This window comes from Microtus pennsylvanicus, chromosome 9 (genome assembly GCF_037038515.1).
Source record: "Microtus pennsylvanicus isolate mMicPen1 chromosome 9, mMicPen1.hap1, whole genome shotgun sequence".
In the NCBI taxonomy this organism is placed as follows: domain Eukaryota; kingdom Metazoa; phylum Chordata; class Mammalia; order Rodentia; family Cricetidae; genus Microtus; species Microtus pennsylvanicus.
The window spans coordinates 19,079,320-19,099,548 of record NC_134587.1 but is presented as its reverse complement, the minus strand read 5'-3'; the positions used below and the strand labels follow the sequence as shown (position 1 = coordinate 19,099,548).

The following is a 20,229-nucleotide window of genomic DNA, read 5'->3' as shown; positions in this document are numbered from 1 at the left end:
CTTTTCTGAAGGGCAATGGAGAATCATTGGATCTGGGGAAGAGTGGAAGGGTGGGGGAGGAACTGGGATGAGTAGAGGAAGGGGAGGCTGTGGTCAGGTGTATAATATGAGAGAAAATATATTAAGAAGAAAAAAGTTTAAATTTTGATCCAGTAAAGAGAAAACTTAGGACGGTTATCAAATAGGTCTCTATGGAGACCTTTGCCATGTTCAACAAATATAAACTGACAGAAAGCTTTAAAACTCGTTAAAAGAATTAGAAATACTTCTAAAGATCAAAGTATCATATATATATGTATATATTACACACATATATATACTTAATATAATAAAGTATATTATTGCATTCACATAACTATTACTTCCCAGAGCTAATTTTTGTTGTGTCAGAATACTAAATAAATTTTTTTTCTCAGCCAATTTTACTGCTGCTAACTGCAGTGAAAAGCACAGACATTGGTTTCTCATTTAATTCCATATAACAGCAAACTTTTACCTCTCCCTATTTCTTTTCCATTTTCTCACCTACCATCCAACTTTTAATTCCTATGATTTTGGCTCTGGGTTTAAGCTTCCACATCAACATAAGCTTGTGCAGTATTTTCCTTTCTGTGCCTGGCTTCCTTAGGATAATGTCCCTCAGGTTTATCCTTTTGTCAGAAAGGGAGGCAGTTGCCTATAAAGGTTGGAACATGATGAATATATGTCAGAGAGCCATAAATAACCAAGGCACAGAGAACAAGAAAGTACAGGATGCCTGGCCCCAAGTGGGACATCTGTGTCACATCACCTCACAGTGATTATGAAGACATCCCACAGTGTACATAAAACCTGCCTCTGCAAGCCCCAATCTGGAAAATGGAGGTAGACAGGAAGTCTTACCTCTAACTGAGGATCTATTGGGAAATGATAGCTGCTGGAGAAGGGAGAAGCTGTTTTCTCTAAGAGTACAGACACCAGTTAGTGGATAACAGTCTTGTGGAAGTCCATGCATCCAAGAACATATGGGCAGTAGAAATTGGATTTAATTAACTTACAAAAATACAAGAACACAAAGGTGAGTGAGCAGAGAAGGAATTTGAATATGGGAGAAATTTGTTGGAAGGGACTATGACCAAAACATACGAAATTTTCAAAGAACATATATATATATGCATATGTAGAGGCATTAACACACACACATATATTTTATCCATAGGAAAATTTAAATTGTATTGAAGACAAGCATATATTTATACACTGCTAAAATTGACTCAAACATGGGTAAAAAATTACGGAAGGTTGGTTGCACTGATTCAGAAACATCTAGAGAGATTCAAAACAAAATTAAAGTTCATTGTTATACATTTGGGAACAACTTCAAAGTAGCTTCAAAGCTATAGGTCTCGCCACATTCCCTGTATCACAATTCTTGTTTAGTGTTTTGCCGAGTAACAAGGAAAATAGAAATGAAGCTTAAGGTCTCTCTGATAATTTTGATCTTTGAACCATAACCAAAGTAGAGAACTTTAAATACATGAATTAATACCAATTTGCATCTGTGATATTTTTAGACAAAGGTTCATTCGGTAATGTGTTCATTGTATATCCAAGAAACATTTAAGGGAGTTGTGCATGTAAAAACTTCAGAATGAAACACATTAAATCAAACCAAACTCATTTTCAGTATAGCTTCTGGTTTATTTTTCTTTAAAAGAAATATTATAATTTGTTTGGATGTTGGAGGCTATTACTTTAGGTTGAAATGCATCTGTAATCCTGTTCTTGAAAATCAGCTGTATTTGTGAGACATAGACAGCGAAAAATTAGCATAGATGAGGCATTAGTTTTGTTCCCTGTCAAATATGTCATTTCTATGTGATAGATGCATAGCAATTAAGTGGGAAAGTGCTTTCTTGGCCTTTGAATGTGGATGCATGACTTAATTTTAGCGTAAAAATATGTGAAAGAACAGTAATGCATTTAAGTGTGATACATATTTGAATTTATTTTGTACACATATTAAGACAATTTGTAAAATTATCAGTAATAATCAGTTCTAAATGGACTGAATTTTATTGTGTCCAGAAAATTGCATAAATTGTACCATTGGTTTTCTCTATTGCTTCTTCTTCTCAAACTAAGAGTTTATGTATTTTAATAAAGAATATACCAATAGCCTATTAATTCTTCATTTTCATTTCTCTCTAATTTTTTCTCATTCATAGTATATATTTCTTTTATGATCTCTACTGGGATATTTCAGAAAGACATAGGACATCAGGCTAAAAAATGTCTTTCTACCGTAGATTTTGCACATGTGAAGCACACAACAGTTGATCTTGTTAGGTCAAAAACATCTATACTCCTTTATCTTAAGGCCATGTACATTTGTAAGAAATGGGTGCCAAACTGCCAATATTATTTGCTGTAACTAAAAGGCATTTATAGGTGTAAATAATTCAGTCCTTCTTAAGGACATGAGAACTTCCCTTTACTTGATACAAAGTGGAATATGTGTGAAGTGTACTTTTCCCCGTTTTATGTCCCTGGCAATGGTGTCTTCATACTGCCCTAGCATCTCTCGTCAGTTCATCTTTTCAGTAGGAAAACAGACAAGTATGCAATACCCCCTGCCCCCAGCAGCCTAGTGCCTAATCTTCTGAAAATGTTAAAGAATTAGTAAACAACTCAGACAAGTTAACTGGATACATGTCATGTTGCCGTGGTCTCTCTCACGGGGTCTTAACTTCCTTTCGTGCTTCAGACGAAGATAGTATTAACGAATTACAGCATAATATCTGATGCTTGTGTTTTGAGTGTTTATTCTTTTCTTTTTTTTTTTTTTTTTTTGGTTTTTTCGAGACAGGGTTTCTCTGTGGTTTTGGAGCCTGTCCTGGAACTAGCTCTTGTAGACCAGGCTGGTCTCGAACTCACAGAGATCCGCCTGACTCTGCCTCCCAAGTGCTGGGATTAAAGGCGTGCACCACCACCGTCCGGCTTGAGTGTTTATTATTATCTGTGGCTCATTTCTTCAATGCTACTCACTTTGTTAAGTTGGTAAATAACAAAGCCTATATTACCCATGCCCCAAGGCTGTGCAGTAGGAACTTCTTTACTTGATGTTCCCTTCTTTCTCAGAGTATATACATCAGCTCTCCCGATCCTCCTTCTAGATCTCAGGAAAATGGAGTCCCTTCATAGTAGTTTTGCACTTAGATTCTATTTTCTTTTCTGCAACTTGCTAAAATAATATTTTAATTGATTTTTCCCTACCTGTCTTAGTTCTTTATACTGGCATCTGTCTTTCAGCCATCAGCTATGCAAAGGGTTGACTTTAAAGAAAACCATCACTCTTGTATTGAACACTTTTCTAACCATAACCTGTGTCTCTTTCTGTTATTCACTCGACCTCATGAGAAAAAAACACAAGCTTGGTTCCGGAACCCACTGGACCCACGAGATGGACATAAGCTATAACTCTGATGATTACTTACAGTCATCTAGCCTGCTCTAGCTATAAGTTCCCTGCCATTAGTGTCAGTCCAGGGACAGGACCCAGTAACTCCCTTGTGTTTGATTTCCTTTTTTCAGTGCTTAGTCATCTTGGTAAAAGGTGGTATGTTCTTTTGGAGATGGTTATGATAAAGACTATAAATTTGGGTCAGTGTAGCAGGATTTTTGGTCAAGTAGATCTGTATTTTCTCTTATTTAAATCTTTGGAGTTGTAAATTGAATCAAGCATGGGAACTGATAGAGCAGCCATTGCTATGCTTTGATAAGTCTAAGTAGACACTTGGTTTATGTAGCCTGGAACTTCTTCATTCATATATATCAAATAAGAATTTAACAAACTGTCCATTTGCCTCCCTTCTAAAACTCCTTGATCAACAACGAGTGTTTTAGGTCTCTGAGAATCAGACCATTTTTTATCACTATTTTGATTTTGTTTTCCATATGCTAAACATATATGTCTTGTCTTTGGTAACTAAATCCTGTCATGTGTGTACCAGTTCCACTTGTCCTCTTTGCCTTTAACGATCCCAGTTCAGGGATAATAACATGGTATTGGACTTAGTCAAAGACTGTATTTCCAGCGAAAGGAAGTTGTCACCCGTATCTGACGGTTCAAAGTAAATGGATGGATAGAAAGAAAAGGTTCTTCTCTTTTGGTTTTTAAAGATTTTTTTTTTAACCAGTCACATACTAGAATTAACTTAGAAACAGATTCCAGAAGCTTCACTCTTTGAAGTATTTCTCCTGTTATGTTAAATGTTTATGTTAAAATCAGATTTTTCATATATTCACAAGCAGATAAAATCTGGGAATAGTTCCACTATTTAGTATTGTGTTCTTTTTCATCATGGTGATCACACTGATTACATTAAATGCTTTCCCCTTATTTTACTGAATTCCAGATTATTTAGTATGTTTTGTGAATGTGTACAAGGTTTATATGGTAGTATCTGTCCAGCCATTCTAAATTGGAAAATATATATGGAAACTAAATGAAGATTTAAAGTACATGATAATAATTTATACTCTTATTCAATAAGGTGCCTCACACTTAAGCAAAAATAATTAGGGCTTTCATTATCTAATAATTGCCTACTAATTGCTTTCAAGGGACTAGATCAGTTTTTAATGGAAGTGGAATTATTTCACCCTGCCGTAACATTTGTGGTGTCAATACTAATGATTTTCATATTTTCTTTGTATAGTTAAAAATGTGATCTTGTTAATAATAGTTCTTTATCAGGGATAATAGTGACCATTACTAAACTGACAGGATTTATTTTCTGTTTTTCATCTCACTAAAAAGTGATGCCAGCAGGAAAGTAAGAGTATTGTCAATGTGAAGTCAAATAATTTATTACTCTGAATATTTGGACAAATTTATTTTAGTTTCTCTTTTAACTCAATATTTGATAATCTAGCAGACTAAATATCTAAATAGTAGGTCATATTAAAGCTTACTTTTTGAAATTGAGAATATGTATACATATATTTATTTTATTTCATTTTTCCTTACTCTATAGAGAAATGATGAAGAAGCAGTTGTGGATAGAGGTGGAACACGTTCTATTCTCAAAACACATTTTGAGAAAGAAGATTTAGAAGGTGAGTTGTTATTTTGGTGGCGTAGTTGATATGCCTAATCCATAGGCATTACAAAGAGAAATGTAAAATTTTCAGTTGTGAAAAATGGAAAATGTTGACATGAAAGTAATTATGGTGTGCTGGTGTAATGTAGATATGATTTTTTTGGTACAGTGTAGGATGCCAACAGGCATACCTGAAAATGGTGAGAAGCATTTGTCCATGCACAGATATTTGTTCGATCCATCCAATATTCTAAAGACTGTTGCCATCTTTTCTATAAAACCTGTTCCAAGGAATTATACTTAATTATATAATGAAAAGAAAATGTAAAAGGAGACTATGTTTTCATTTTCTGTCCTCCCAAACCCAAATAATCAAAAAAAAAACTATATTAATTACAACACTGTTTGGCCAATGGCTCATGCATATTCCTAGCTAGCTCTTACATCTTTAATTAACCCATTTCTATTATTTTATATTTACCATGAGGCTCATGGTTTGTTACTTCACATCTTGCTTCTTGAGTGGCTACATGGTGTCTGCCTGATATTGCCTTCTTTCTCCCTGTATTCAGTTAAGTTTTTCTGCCTCGTTATATTCTGCCCTGCCACAGGATAAAGCAGCTTCTTTAATAACCAGTGGTAATAAAACATACTCACAGCATACAGAGAGGAATCCCTCAACAATAAAAATAGATATTCATATTATATGAGATATGCTAAGACAAGAAGATTGTCAGAGCAGGTTCTCAAGAGCAGAACTTAGGACAATTGGTTTTTGATTCAGGTAGCAGAATGAGAAAGAAACTCCATTTCTATGTGTTGTCTTCAATGAGAAGGACTAATAATATAGTGGACACGGTAGAGTTTAATCGTACATACTCTAACAGCAAACTGCATAGGTTCAAATGCCAGGTCTCTCCTTTCATTAGCATAGGGCCTTTAGTTAACTTTCTGCTTCTCTGTTCTCTCAACTGTTAGCACACTGATAGCAATAGGTATATCTTAAGGATTTTTAGAAAATCAAATAGAGTATTTCAAATAATACTTAGGAACAAAGTAGCATAGTATTAGCAATTATCACACTATATTAAATGCTTATGCAGAATTAACTTTAATTTTTAATGTTTTAACTTTGATTTTTTTCTTGTCTTAGATATAAGGTATATAAGGCTTGTTATTTGAATGAGAGGTAAAACTTAGGTAGTCTTAAGTAGAGGTAATCATAACTAACTATCCATTGAGTGTTTTTCAATTTAAGCATTAAAAAGTACAATATTTTTAAATTTCACATTGCAATAAAGCTTTTAAATTTTAGTTAGTTTAAGAGTTTTTGAGTCTTATCTTTAGTTTCACTAATTCCATAAATTGATAGCTATAGCTGATTATAATATTTGAAAACAACTTTAATCAACACCAACATTGTTGATAATATACATTATCTATTGAAGATATTTTGTATGGCACACAGAAAATAATATCCAAGTCCAAGAATGTTGACCAAGGTCTCTGTCCTACCAGGTCCTGCAGTCATTTAGTCCCAAGAAAACACACCGGGGTCTACATTAATTATAAACTGATTGGCCTATTAGCTCAGGCTTCTTATTAACACTTATATTAGCCCATAATTCTTGTTTGTGTTAGCCATGTAGCTTGGTACCTTTTTTTGGCAAGGCAGTCACATCTTGCTTCCTCTGTGTCTAGATGATGACTGCAGACTGTGACTTTCCTCTTCCCAGAATTCTGTTCTCTTTGCCCCGCCTCTACTTCCTGACTGGCTACTGGTCAATCAGTATTTTATTAAAAATACAATAGACAGGGTACAGATCATTGTTTCACAGCATCCCCTCCCTTTTTTTTTTTTAAAAAAGCAAGAACTCTGAATCAAATCTCCTTTGATGAGCTTTTCTCCTGGCCATTATCTGTAACAACTTGTAACCAACATTCTAAACAAAGGCAAACATCCATAATTCATTTTTTTCATTGCTACTTCATAGATGTAATTTTGCTACTGTTATGAATTGTAATGCAAATATCTGATCTGCAACACCCAAACACTTCACAACCCACAGGCTGAGAACTACTGCCTTAATGACTATAATTAAGTTATTTGTGATAAAATATTACTCATAGAAACAAAAATGACATTACATAAAAATTTTTAATTGAAATATATTTTCAATTTTAAAATTGAAAAAAAGTCTTATTTATATTGACTTATTTTTCTTATCCTCCTAACACACCAAAAGGCAAGCACCTCTGCTATTAATTGGTTTATAATTCACACACAGGCTTATAAGATCTGGATGGACCTGGAATTAGGTAACGTAGGAGTGATATGCAGGATGATGTAGTTTAGGAGTAAGTGGGAGAGTACCTGTACTGGGAGGCAACACTGAAGTTATAGAGGTGGTGGCTACTTCCTTCGTGTAATGGAAAATAATATGACTTTAAGAAGCATATTTAGTGGTGCAGATAGCACAAAATAAATGTTTTAAATGGAAGAGAATTAGGACCAATATTGGAGACAAACACGCTTTATAAATAGAAATATTTTTAATTAAAAATTCTCTATCTGAAATTTGTTGTTTCCTAGGATTTATGTGTATCTTAGTTACTAGAATAACTAGCATAATTTAGCATTCTGAGTGCAGCTAGTAGAAATGCCAGGTGTATAAAAATATCTTTGAAATCTCAGGTACAATATATTTAGTGGAAAATAATCACCTTCTCAACAACAACAGCTTGAAGTAATGTATTAGCTATTTATTCACATATATTATGCATTCTGATGAGTGACAACAATTGTAGAACTTTTTTGCTGTCCAAACTGTTTCCTTTGTTTGTTTCGTGCGTGTTTTGTACCATTTCTGTCTCCTACTATCTAAAACTAAGAGAAGTTTTATGTGCTTATTTTGTACCTTATGTTCTTACTAAATCCTCAGAATTGATATTAGTGACATCGGTTTCCATTCCCACTGGTTTCCTCCGCTTGGTCATCTTCTGGTTACTGTCTATTGTGTCTTTCCCACTACCCAGGCTCCTTATCACCACCAGCATGTTCTTTCTGGGCATTATTCTTCTTCATGTGTCAGTGCCTAGTAAAGGGTGTCGAATCTCTATCGCTAGATAATCTTGGGATTATGATTAAAGCAAACCTCAATAAAAATTGAGATTAAGCGATTTTTACTTTTTCTCTTCCATATCAGTGTGGGACTAGTACAGTCTGAAGTGTGAGACAACAAAGGGAAAATACATTGGAACTTTATTATTTTAATTACCTTCTACTATATGTATAATAACCAGTTAAATTTGAATTTTGTGTAAATACTATATGTTTAAATAATGAATGATGGTAATAAGTACAACAATGATATGTTTTCATTTATTATTTCATATTTGTTAAATATGTATATCTCTAGTACTGGTTATTAGGATTACCCATTAATACATCCCTTTAAAAACTGAGGTATAGGCTAGTGAAATGAATTTCATGGGTAAAAATGGTTACTGCCAAGTCTGATGACTTGGATTGGAGCCACAGGACCCAGTTGGTAGAAGGAGAGAACCAGTTCCCACAAGTTGTCCTCTGACTCCAAGGAGAACTGTAGCACATACATACCACACACACTTACACGCACACACATGCATGAAAGCATGCACTTGCACCTGAAAGATAAATAAATGCATTCATGGGTATAATAAAAAGAGAACTCAGTCATTTATTTCCTTGGTTATCAGTAGCTTTGCCTTCTAATGGCTCACATCTGAGTACCTTGTTGTCATTGTGAGGAGTTGACTGTTGCCTACGGAGGCAGCCTGCCCCATGACACACTGGATAAATGAAAGAACAAAAGTACGGAAGCTGCCCTGAAGAAGCCCAGTCAGTTGATCCTTCTTTCTTAAAACATGGACTATTCTGATGTACTACCCCTGCTTCAGGGTTTACCCACAGGATTAAAGGGGCCTGCTATTGTAGGTAAAGCATTATTTGGCTTCCTTCAGTATTAAATTGTGTGTCCTAATTTTCTCAAAGGTGTTATTGCTGACTCTCAGCAAACTCTCTGAAAACAAATATCTATCTAAGAACATTTTTTCCTTCGAGCAGTCCAACCTGCCCATTGAATATTCCCTGGAACCTATAGTTTTAAAACATAAAGTTGTCAGGTCTTTCATTTTGTATTGTTAGCTTATGTGGTTAAGACTTTTATAGCATAATAGGTGTTGGCCTGTTCTTATCTAACATAGTCCATACTCATGGCCTGTGCCTCCTGTGGCCCTACTTAACGTGATGAGTCCATATGCATGACCCTACTCTGCCTGCACCTTCCCCATCCCCAGACCTAGACCAGGTCCTACATCCAATGCACCAGCCACGTCTGAGGAACCCTAGTACACCTTTGCCGAACTTCAGGCAAGGGTCAGGTTTTACATTCTGTGCACCAACCAAGCCCAGTATACCCCACCCCAGTTTACCAGACTTATAGTAAAATTGTATCATGAGAGCTACCTAGATGAATACCAGAGCACAGAAATTCAAAGAACAATAAAAACTTCATAAAAAAATCCAATAAATTTAGAGGACACCAGGAAACAGGTCAATGAATGTAAAAGGAATGAACTTAAAGCAAATGCCTGGGTAGTGCTCAAGATAGAACAAACCGAAGGTAAATAAAATAATAAAGACAGTACGGGAATCGAGAACTGAATTCAATAAAGAGATAGAAATATTGAAGAGAGTTCAACCTGGAATGAAAATGGAATTGAAAACCTCAATAAACCAATTTGAAAACTCAACAGAAATACGTGCACGTAGACTGGAACAAGGAGCTAGATTATCAGGACTCCATGATAAAAGCAGAGAAATTAGACCACATAACAAAAGAATATGAAAGATTTTAAAGAACACCAGAAAGGAACTGGTACATGAGCTTCCAGAAGCCATGAAAATGTAATATCTTCAAATTATAGGCATAGATGTGGGGAAGAATCTCAAGTCATTTTCTTAGACTACATTTTCCACAAGACCCCCCCCCCCCCCAAATTCTTCTTCATACTAAGGAAAGACATATCCATATTTATACAAGAATCACACCAAACCAAATATACAAGACCAGAAAAGAAATTCTCATATTGTATCAGAGTTAAGACACAAAATATAAAGAATGAATAAGTAAAGGGTATTGAAAGCTACAAGAGAAAAAAAAAGTCCAAAGGGAAATCCATCATTGTAACAGGTGATTTCAGTGTGGAAACTTTGTACAGATAGAAGATCCTGGAGGAATTCACTTCAAATTCTAAAATATTATGACTGACCACATCAGCTATTGTTCCCAGCAAAAACTACCTGTCATACTTAAAAAAGAAGGAAAATTTTCCACGATACAGAAGAATTTATGTACACACCAAACCAAACCTATAGAGAATCTGGACGTGTACTTTTTACTGAAGAGAGGAACAGGAATAGCCATGACACTCTAGGAAGAAAACAAATTGAGCTACAATTACTGAAACAAAATACAACTTAGAATAAAAGCAGCAAAAGATAATGACTGCAATCAACACACATAGTCCAACAATAAATTTCAACATTGATAACCACAAGTTTCTAGTTAAAAGACACAAAATAGCTGAATAGATTAAGAAACAATCTAATTTTGTTTGTCATCAAGAAACTCACAAAATGAACTCCATGTTTTTGGTTTGTTGTTATGTGTGTGTTTTATAGGGTGTTGGTTTCATTTTGATTAGTTTTTAGCAGTTTTTGTCTTACAGACTTTCTTTTGTTTTGATTTTGGTACATTTGTAATAAAAAGGCACTAGCCTTAGCAAAAGGATTTATAGTCTTTGGATGTGATCTTAGTAGTAGTCTTATGTAGCAAATACAAGCATGAGGTGAGGAAAATGCATAGGAAATGTTTGCAAGATACTCTCAACTATCTTTAGAAGTGGTAACTTAAAACATTTAAAAGATAATATTTGGAAGACGGTATATACTTTCATTTTGTTACAAAAATAGTAGAATTCTGTATTACAAAAATAAAAAAACAACTGTTAAATTGTTAGTGCTACCCAACAGCAGATAAAGTTCCTTAGCAGCATTTCATTTTAGAAATGAGTTGACTTTAGCCCCTGCACCCCTTAGAGGTGGTGGAACCTGGGAGAATAGGGCCGATAAATAAGGCACACTAACGTCTCATGCAATAGTCAACTTTATTCAGAGCCTCAGACAATTTATGCTAATAAGAATGGTCACCTGAGTAAAGTTCTCTTGAGTTAAGCTGTATACAATCACAAGGACAAGCTGCACGTGGCAGGGCAAAACCATGTTTCTGCACAGAGGTTTTTAAAGGATAGTTTAAATATATAATGAACATCAACAGCGAGCAATACTGAGTAACCCGCAGTGAACGCACTCCTGCGACGCCTGGGAGGAGCACAAAAACACATTTTAAGAACAATTCTTTGTTTTGAAAAAAACTGAGGTCACAAGACTCTTGTCTTATTTTCTTGTAGTGGTCTCAAGAACTCAGAATTCTCCTCACATGACCCCATTCCTGGACTGTGTTTCAACAAACTTCAGTTTATTTCAAATGTTAAATGAGAGGTTTCAGTTGGGAAATTTCTAAATAATTTTCCAGCGCTAAAGTTTATGATTTCTAAGTGAACTTCTAAAATCCAAATGTACATTAGAAGGAATTTAATATCTCTTTGTTTAATGTTTCATTGAAACATTTCATTAAAGCATTGAAGCTTTCTAGGCGTCACATGCACTGCTAGTGGAAATCTGAAAAGGGACTTCTTGTCTATATAGGTTAAGGGCTTCCCAAGTGTTCAATGAAATGTTTGTCTTAATAAGCCGCAAAACTGACTTTATACTGCCTCAAAGACAAGGGCAATTTGAATTACAGTAGATGTGAAGAAGTGCCTCACGTCTGAATTTTGATATTGAAAGGGTATGTCTGATTTCATGAGTTATCATTGGTTAACCTTCAAAATATTATTTCAAGGTATAACTTTAAGCATTGTGCAAGTACACACTTCTGGGATTCTTCATAGGTTTCTAAGGATTTCTAATACTAAATGATTGACTATATCCCATTTAGTCTGAATTCCATTTAGTGAGAATTAATAGAGCTATAGATCATTTCTTTAGCTTCCCATTGGCCCCCATCACTCTCTAATTAGTGCCTATTATTAAGTGGTAGATACTATTCCTGATACTAGGAATATAGCAGTGAAGAAAAACAAGATAAAAAAAAATAGAGAGAGCCTGTATTCTAGACATGCTCTTCTAGTTTGTTCTAGACAAATGTTTGATACAGACAGCCTGTCCAATTGGTCTAATTCTCCTACCAGACAGATAACTCGTGGCGTGCAGGCAGTAAGAGTGATATAAGTTGCCACAAAAGTTATGTGACTAACTGCTTGCTACTCGAAGACTTGGGACATTGCCATTAAAACTGTTGATTCTCTTGTTGTTTACCTGGGCAGTGCTGTGCTACTCAGTCATGTAATCTCCTTTTCTTCATACACCTATGAACACTTGCCTGAACCTTACGTGTTATGCTTCTTAGTAACACAAGTCTTTTATCTTCCTTATATAAAATAAAGGCAATATATACAATTACTTTCTCAAAAAAAATTCCAATTGGAGGTTTTTAGCAACTGGGTGAGTTATGGAGCTACAACCAGTTACACACACACACACACACACGTCTGGTGGCTGCTGTTGAGATGGGAATCTTGCCAGCCTTTTTGCATCCACAGTATGTGTTCTTGATGGGGACTGGTGGTGGTTACCCATTCCTGCCAGCTTAGCTTCATGTAAGATACTGCCCATTTCAGAAATAACTTACAAACTTTGAATCTCAAAGCAAGCGATTTTAGTTCTGCTTGTCTTCTTATTAAATGGTTCTTTAGATGCTACATAAAATAAAAGGATGAAAGAAAAGGTTGCAGAATCGGTTGAGCCCTCCTGACAGTGAGCTACAAACATGGAAGAGATCCACAGGCCCTACCACATACAGCTGCTCTCGGCAACCAACAGGTTTTAGGAGAGAAGGCATGTAATCAAGTTGTGTACCCACTGGCAAGCCCACCACACTCTGATGGTTAGTTCTAAGCTTGGAATCATACAAACAGTCCTGACTACATTCTACAGGACTCTAGTTAAACCAAAACTAATAAACAAAGAAAGAACTTATAGGGGTGGAGCTGGTTTGGGCAGAATGAAAATGGGAGAGCCCAATGAGAAGTACCAAAATAGATACTATGACATGAACCAAAGAAAAAACAACAACAAACAAACAAAAAACAACAACAAAACCCAACCAAACTAGGGGCAGAAGAGCACATGACTCTAACCTCATTTCAGTTTTTTGCTGCTTTCTACTTGCCCCGTTTTTTTTTAAAAAAAATAACTTATTTTTATTCTATTTGCATTGGTGTTTTTGCCTGCATGTATGTCTGTATGAGGGTGTCAGATTTCCTGGATCTGGAGTTAGACAGCTGTGAGCTGCCATGTGGGTGCTGCAAGTTGAGCCAGGGTCCTTTGGAAGAAGAGCCAGTGATCTTAACCACTAAGCCATCTCTCCAGCCCCCTGCCCAGTTATTCTTTCACTCTCTTCACTCAGAAGGAGACATTTACTTGGTATCCCCAAAATAATATAACTATTTCAGAAATTCTTGCGAGACAGGGAAATCTGCCTTATTAAGGTGAGTTGACCAAACTACTTTTGAATGTAGAAAATTGTAAGTGTATAAGATAATAAAAGGGGAAATTTAGGGGCAAGAAATATAGAATGATCCATCTTTGCCTTTACCAAGCTGTGATGTCCTGTAACCCCGCCCTGCCCGAATCCCTCCCATCCTCCTAACTCCCTGGTCTTGATTTGTCAATGTTGCTGTTTTCTATAGCTAAAGGTTTTCTCTGTGACTGAATGTTTCCAGTTAATAGAGTCAGGAAAAGAGTGGCTCATCTGGCTCTCAGGGCCTAGCATAAATTTGACTCTATTAATGCTTAGCCATATTGGTAAACTGAATGAATTGCTTTAATCTACAATTTTGTATAAAAAATAGCAGTTTCTTCATGGTAGTATAAATTATTGTAATGTATATTTAAAGAAATCAATATTTTGTGAAGATCAGAGGAGAATATATTAGTAAAACACAACACAATAGAAGGCTCACTGTAGATATTTATAGGCTTTCATTTTTTGTTTTAAACTCTTTTAGCTATCTCTAGTACTAAGTTACTTAGCATTTATTTACATGCTGCTTTAAGTTTTGTTTCCCCCTTTTCTCTTTATCAAAAAGACATTTAGTAGGCCATGTTTTTATGCCAATTCTGTGTTTAGACATAGTTTCATATGTTGTTGATTTAGAGTTGTTCTTATTTTTAACACCCTCAAGCTTTTCATATGACATTTTGTTATATATTTATCAGCCAGAGTACATTATGCAGACTATTAAAGAGATAATAAATGATGCAGTACCTATATACAAAGTAGATACAGAGTAATGCGTACTCAGGTCAGAATGTTACCTGTACCCTGTAACAGGCTTTCTCTTGGGTCACCAACCAGCTCCCAAATCATGACACTGGGACTTATTATTAATTTTGAATGCTCAGCCTTAGCTTATCTCTTATTTTAATTTGTTTCTCTTTTTCTGTGTTTTGCCTCAGGTCTTTGTACCTTTCTTTCTATATATCTTATATATCTTAATTTCTATATATCTTACTTTCCTGCTGTTTCAATGTCTGGCTGACAGCTTCCTGGCTTCTGTCCCCATGCATGTCACTCTCTTTCTCTTCTCTTTTTTTTTCTCTTGAGCCTGGATTTCTCCTCCTACTTATTCTCTCTGCCTGCCAGCCCTGCCTATTCCTCTCCTTCCTTGCTACTGGCCATTCAGCTTTTTATTAGACCAACAAGGTCTAATAAAAATCAGACAGGCAATGTGAAACAAATGTAACACTTCTTTACATCATTAACAAAGGCAGCAGAAACAAATGAAACACACCTTTACACAGCTAAAGTAATATTCCTCAGCATAAACAACTGTAATGCATCTTTACATTGTTAAAATAATATTCCACAACTTGCACGTACTTGAGAGCAGAAGACATGCTCTCAATGTCTTTTGTCTCAAAAGACATCGGAGTCATGCTATAGAGATGGTTCACTAGATAAGTGCTTGTCTTGCATGTAACAAAGAACTAATTCAGATACAACTTGTGGTGCAAAAGCTTAAGCAGTAGTCTTAGTACTTCTGCAGTTAGTTTGGAAAGCAGAGGTAGAATTACAGTATTCAAGAGCCAGGTAGCCTAGGGTATGCATCAGGAATCAACAAGGAATTTCTGCCTAATACAAGGCAAAAGAAAAAGAGTGATATTTGAGGTTGTCGTTTGACCTCCAATCATGCATTGTGGCATAAGTGTACTTCACTAACACATATGAACATGTATACAAGTATTTGCAACGTATACACATATGTACACATATAAACACATCTCTCACACATACAGATATCTTAGTGCCTAAAATATTGTGATATGAAAAATTCTTCCATTTCAAAGTATAGATTAGCCGGGCGGTGGTGGCGCACGCCTTTAATCCCAGCACTCGGGAGGCAGAAGCAGGCGGATATCTGTGAGTTCGAGGCCAGCCTGGTCTACAAAGGGAGTTCCAGGACAGGCTCCAAAGTTACAGAGAAACCCTGTCTCAAAAAAACCAAAAGAACGAACAAAGTATAGATTAATGCATTACAAGATTGAACAACTTCCAGTGTTTTATAGATGTTGTACAATCAGAAGAACAGTGTTTGCTTTTAATGCTGCAGTTGGTGTAGAATGCTCACTGGATCTTTGTACATGGTGAGTGGATTTTCACAGTTGGATCCACTTTACTATAGACTTTGTAGACTAATTCTGTACACTAATGATTTTTTTTCCCGTAACTGGTGACACATGATATGGCATTTGCAGGTTATCTGGGATTCACAGGTATTAAACTGAACCACTTCATCCTTCAGTGCCAGGGTCTCAATTGGGCAAAACAGCTGAAATAAATAGACTTATTTAGACTTAGGTTCTGAACAGTGTTGTGGATAGAACTCAAGCCTATTCTAGTTAAAATGCAAGAGGCTGTCTCAATTATAAGTGAGTGTGAAAATCCTTATGTCTAAAACTGCAGCAATTCAAGATGCCCACAAATGAATTAAAACAGATAAAATCTCCCTCATAAATGGGGAATTGACCGTGAGAGTGGCCTGGTTTGTTGTTGCTTACATTGCTTGACGGCCTAAGTACACATCTGGAGGAATGGATTCAAGACAGGTGATAAAACCTATACAAAATAAGATTGATGGGAATCTTGTAGGTATGAATTCCAAAACTTCTGCAGCAATTTGACTCTGTACAGAATTTGGTGTATGTCTAGGTAATTGTTTGACCTTGTCTGATGGTTGAGGAATTTTTGTTGTTGTTTAACAAATATTTTTATTTAATAAGAATTAATACCACAGTTGAATTATTTATAACAATTATGCTCATTGTATGGTAATAAAATTTAATAGTAGGCATGATATATAGCTCAACATAAACAATAATTACATGTTGAATTCAAAGGTTTGGAGGCTTGTCCATATCCTTTGTGTATGTCCAATGACTTCTTGACAATTTTCTTCAGTTCTTCACGTTCTTACTTTAACAGAGCTTCCAGTCATTTCTTTTCAGAAGCAGTGACTTGGTGAACACAGATGTCTTCTACATGCCTTTAAGGGCCATATGAGAGTATCTCAGTGGGTCTGGGTCTAACCTGGCGTCTCTTGATTATGGGATTATAAGATATAAAATGAATTTTTTTCTCCCCAAGTTTGTTTTTGGTGAGTTCACAGCAACAAAAATTAAATTAGGTTATTATTTACAGGTCATCAGTTTGGGTGGAAATCTACTAGTTATTCGTTCTGTCCTAAACTAGCTGACTCCTACATCTGTAGTCAACAAAAGCTGACTAGTTATTCCTCAGCCTCGCACATGATCTCATCATTTGCTCTCCTGATTTGAACATGCTTGCATGATGGCTGGAATTCTCAAAAGCAATAGAGAATAAAAACCTGTAAGTATTGTTCTCAGAACTAGGACCTACCATCAGGTTGTAGAGAGCCACCAAGAGTCTTGGAAATACCCTGTGATATTTGGCTAATGACTAAGCAAGATGTAACTCATTCCTGGCACTGGAACTTTTACTTGGTGCCATCATATGTCTAATTGAGGCATTGTCTCCTGCATTATATACTGACTCCATATAATTACTTTCATATATTTATATTTTAGGATGCTTCTCCTTTTAGGTTTCCATATGGTTTTTCAAAAGCCCTTTGGTGAAGTTGTCTTTCCCCATACTCCTTCCCTTACCCTGCTTTCCTATCCCACTCCTTATTTAATCCTCCTCTTCTAGTTTCCCCTTTATCCGACACTCCAATCCACTTCTACTCCTTGGGAGAGCCTCTCCTCCTCTTTGGTCCCTTAATAGGTACTTAACCTCTGTGGCTATTTGGATTATAGCACATATATTGAAAGTATAAAAACTAACATGCAGTATTTGTCTTTTGGGGTCTGGGTTACCCTACTCAGGATGATTATTCCTAATTTCACTCATTTACTTGCAAATTTTATACTTTAATTTCTTAACAGTTGAGCAATAATTTCGTTGTTTAAATATATAATGTTTTCATTATCTAGTCATTAGTTGGTGGGCCTTTAGTCTATTTTCAATCTCTGGATATTATGAATAGAAGAGCAATGAAAATGAATGAGCAACTATTTCCTTAACAGGCTTTAGAGTCCTTTGGGTATTTGTACAAGAGTTATATAGCCAGATTATGCTACAATACCTTTTAAACTAGATGGAGGTCTTGGCTATGCCTTTTTTAATGAACAACTGTCAGGCTTTCAAGATTTTTACTTTCTACCTAGTATGGTCATTAATGAGGCTTTTCTTTGTAGTGAATACAAATATGGACCAAGAGCAGATAAATGTGACCAGTACTCATTTAGTGCTTTCTTTTTCTTTTAGCAAAGCAAAACATGTAGCAGTCTAATTATATCTCCTTGCTGTATGCACACATGAATTCATATTGAATTTCTTCTTTTTCCCTATTATTTTCCTCAACAAAGACTTTCTGTTGCTTTAGAAATTTTTGATAAATTAAAATAAACAATGTCTTGTGTTTTTAGACACTTTTAGAGTCTACATTGTGTTAAAATCACATGCTTACTCAGCTTAATATATGTACTTGACTATTCCCTGTGATTGACATATCTAAATAGTTATAGCAACCCAGGAATTATGTACCAGCTGTGTGGTATAGTCATTTCACAGATAAAACCCAATTCGCTTCGTGAGCACATGGTTTGACTTCCTTCAGGCCAGACAAAGACATATTGTTATTAACATTAGCCACAAATGCATCTTTTTCTTTGTTGTGCAACATAAACATTATACATGCTGCAGCCACCTCTACATCAAGAACTGCTTTAGTGATGCTGTTGTTCTATAATTAAAATATTTACAATTTTGATTCTTTACAACACAATAGTATCAACATAATTTAAGTGTCAAACCAAGGTTTAATATGGTTTGTTCACAGAGGTAATATTGTTTTTATTAAGTCATTCTTTTGTTCTATTGTAAAAAGTGTATTTTCTCTTTACTGACACACATGTTAAAAAAAATAAGTTTGATCTTTAGGGGAGATATTTTCCCCAGTCCACTACTGTTTTTTATTTGCATCTCTTATTCTCAGAATTCATTGTAAGTTCTATGGAAACTTCTCTGCTATCAAGCTTTTCATTTAACAAAGACTTAACGAAGGAAGGATTTGGATTAAGTTTCCAAAGACTTCTTGAAGAAAACACTCAGGCACAATTTGGCAAGAAATTGAGTAGAGTGATCACATTTTTAGCTTTCAGTCTAAATTACAGGGATGATTGGGGTTTGATATGCAAATAATATATTTATTTATTCATTTTTTATGAAACATTTTTTAATTTGATCATATTTTTACAGTTCCCCAAATTCTCCCTACCCACCCAATTTCATCCTTTTTCTTTCTCCAAACAAATATAAAACAAAACAAAGATTAAAAGTTCCAAAACAAAACAAAGAGAGAGAGAGAGAGAGAGAGAGAGAGAGAGAGAGAGAGAAAGTTTGAGAGAGTTTGTTTTATGTTGTCTACCTACTTCTGGGCATGTAGCCTGCCCTGGTGTAGATGGTATACCTGGTGATAGTCCATGAGAGAAAATTGGTTTGCCCTTTCTTAGCAGGAATCAATTGCAAATAGCATTCTATTTAGGGTTGACTCTTTGTTTTCAAATTCCTGAAATTTAACATTACCATAAGAATTTCAGTTAGGGTTCTCTCTGTGTGTTAGTTAGATAGGAGTGCCATTACAAGATACCACAGGATGGCTTAAGACTACAGAATTTAATTTTCTTATAGTTCTAGATGTAGGGCGCCTATAGCAGGGGTAGGTAGCGGTCTCTCATATTCTTCTGTGTGCCCCTACTTAGAAAGCAACTGATGTCTTAATCTCTCCTCTTTCAGAATGCTGATTACATCTGGGTTATTTTATAACATTGTCTCACTTTGATTGCCTCTGTGAATGCCGAGATTCCAAATTTGTCACAATCAGTGTTGAATATTTAACATTTGAGGTTTTGGAGGAGATAAATAGCCCCAGGAATTGGTATTATGGCATATGTACTATTATGTGCTTGAGGAAGATTTTTAGAGTTAAAATACAAGTATTTTCTTAAGGGAGTCAAACAATATAATTTTTTAAGTTGTGCTTTACTTATACATGTTTTATCTTAATTGCTTATTTTCTGAAAATAAATTTCTTTGTTCCGATTAAGTGACATGTATAGCTGTGAACAAAGTTACTATAGCTATTTATGTGCAAGTTTTTCTTTGTACATAATTATTAAGACATTTAGGTAAAATCTAATGAACTAATTTGATATTTAAAGTAAATTCTAGATATGTAGGCTATTCAGATTACAATATAGACACAATGATTATTTAGAATGTAATCTAGAATAAGACCTTAAAATTTCCAAAATAATTGCCTCAGTATTGATGCT

The 20,229-nt window shown here is 35.2% G+C and overlaps 1 protein-coding gene across 13 annotated transcripts in view; it reads left to right on the top strand.

The window, feature by feature from the left end:
* Nucleotides 1-20,229, top strand: part of Slc4a10 (solute carrier family 4 member 10) — a 223,608-nt gene that overhangs the window by 81,482 nt on the left and 121,897 nt on the right. For all 13 annotated transcript variants that reach the window (XM_075985037.1, XM_075985040.1, XM_075985048.1 and 10 more), the window contains exon 2: nt 5,019-5,100. In XM_075985037.1, coding sequence (XP_075841152.1) covers nt 5,019-5,100 — 82 coding nt within the window. The remainder of the gene's footprint in view (nt 1-5,018; nt 5,101-20,229) is intronic.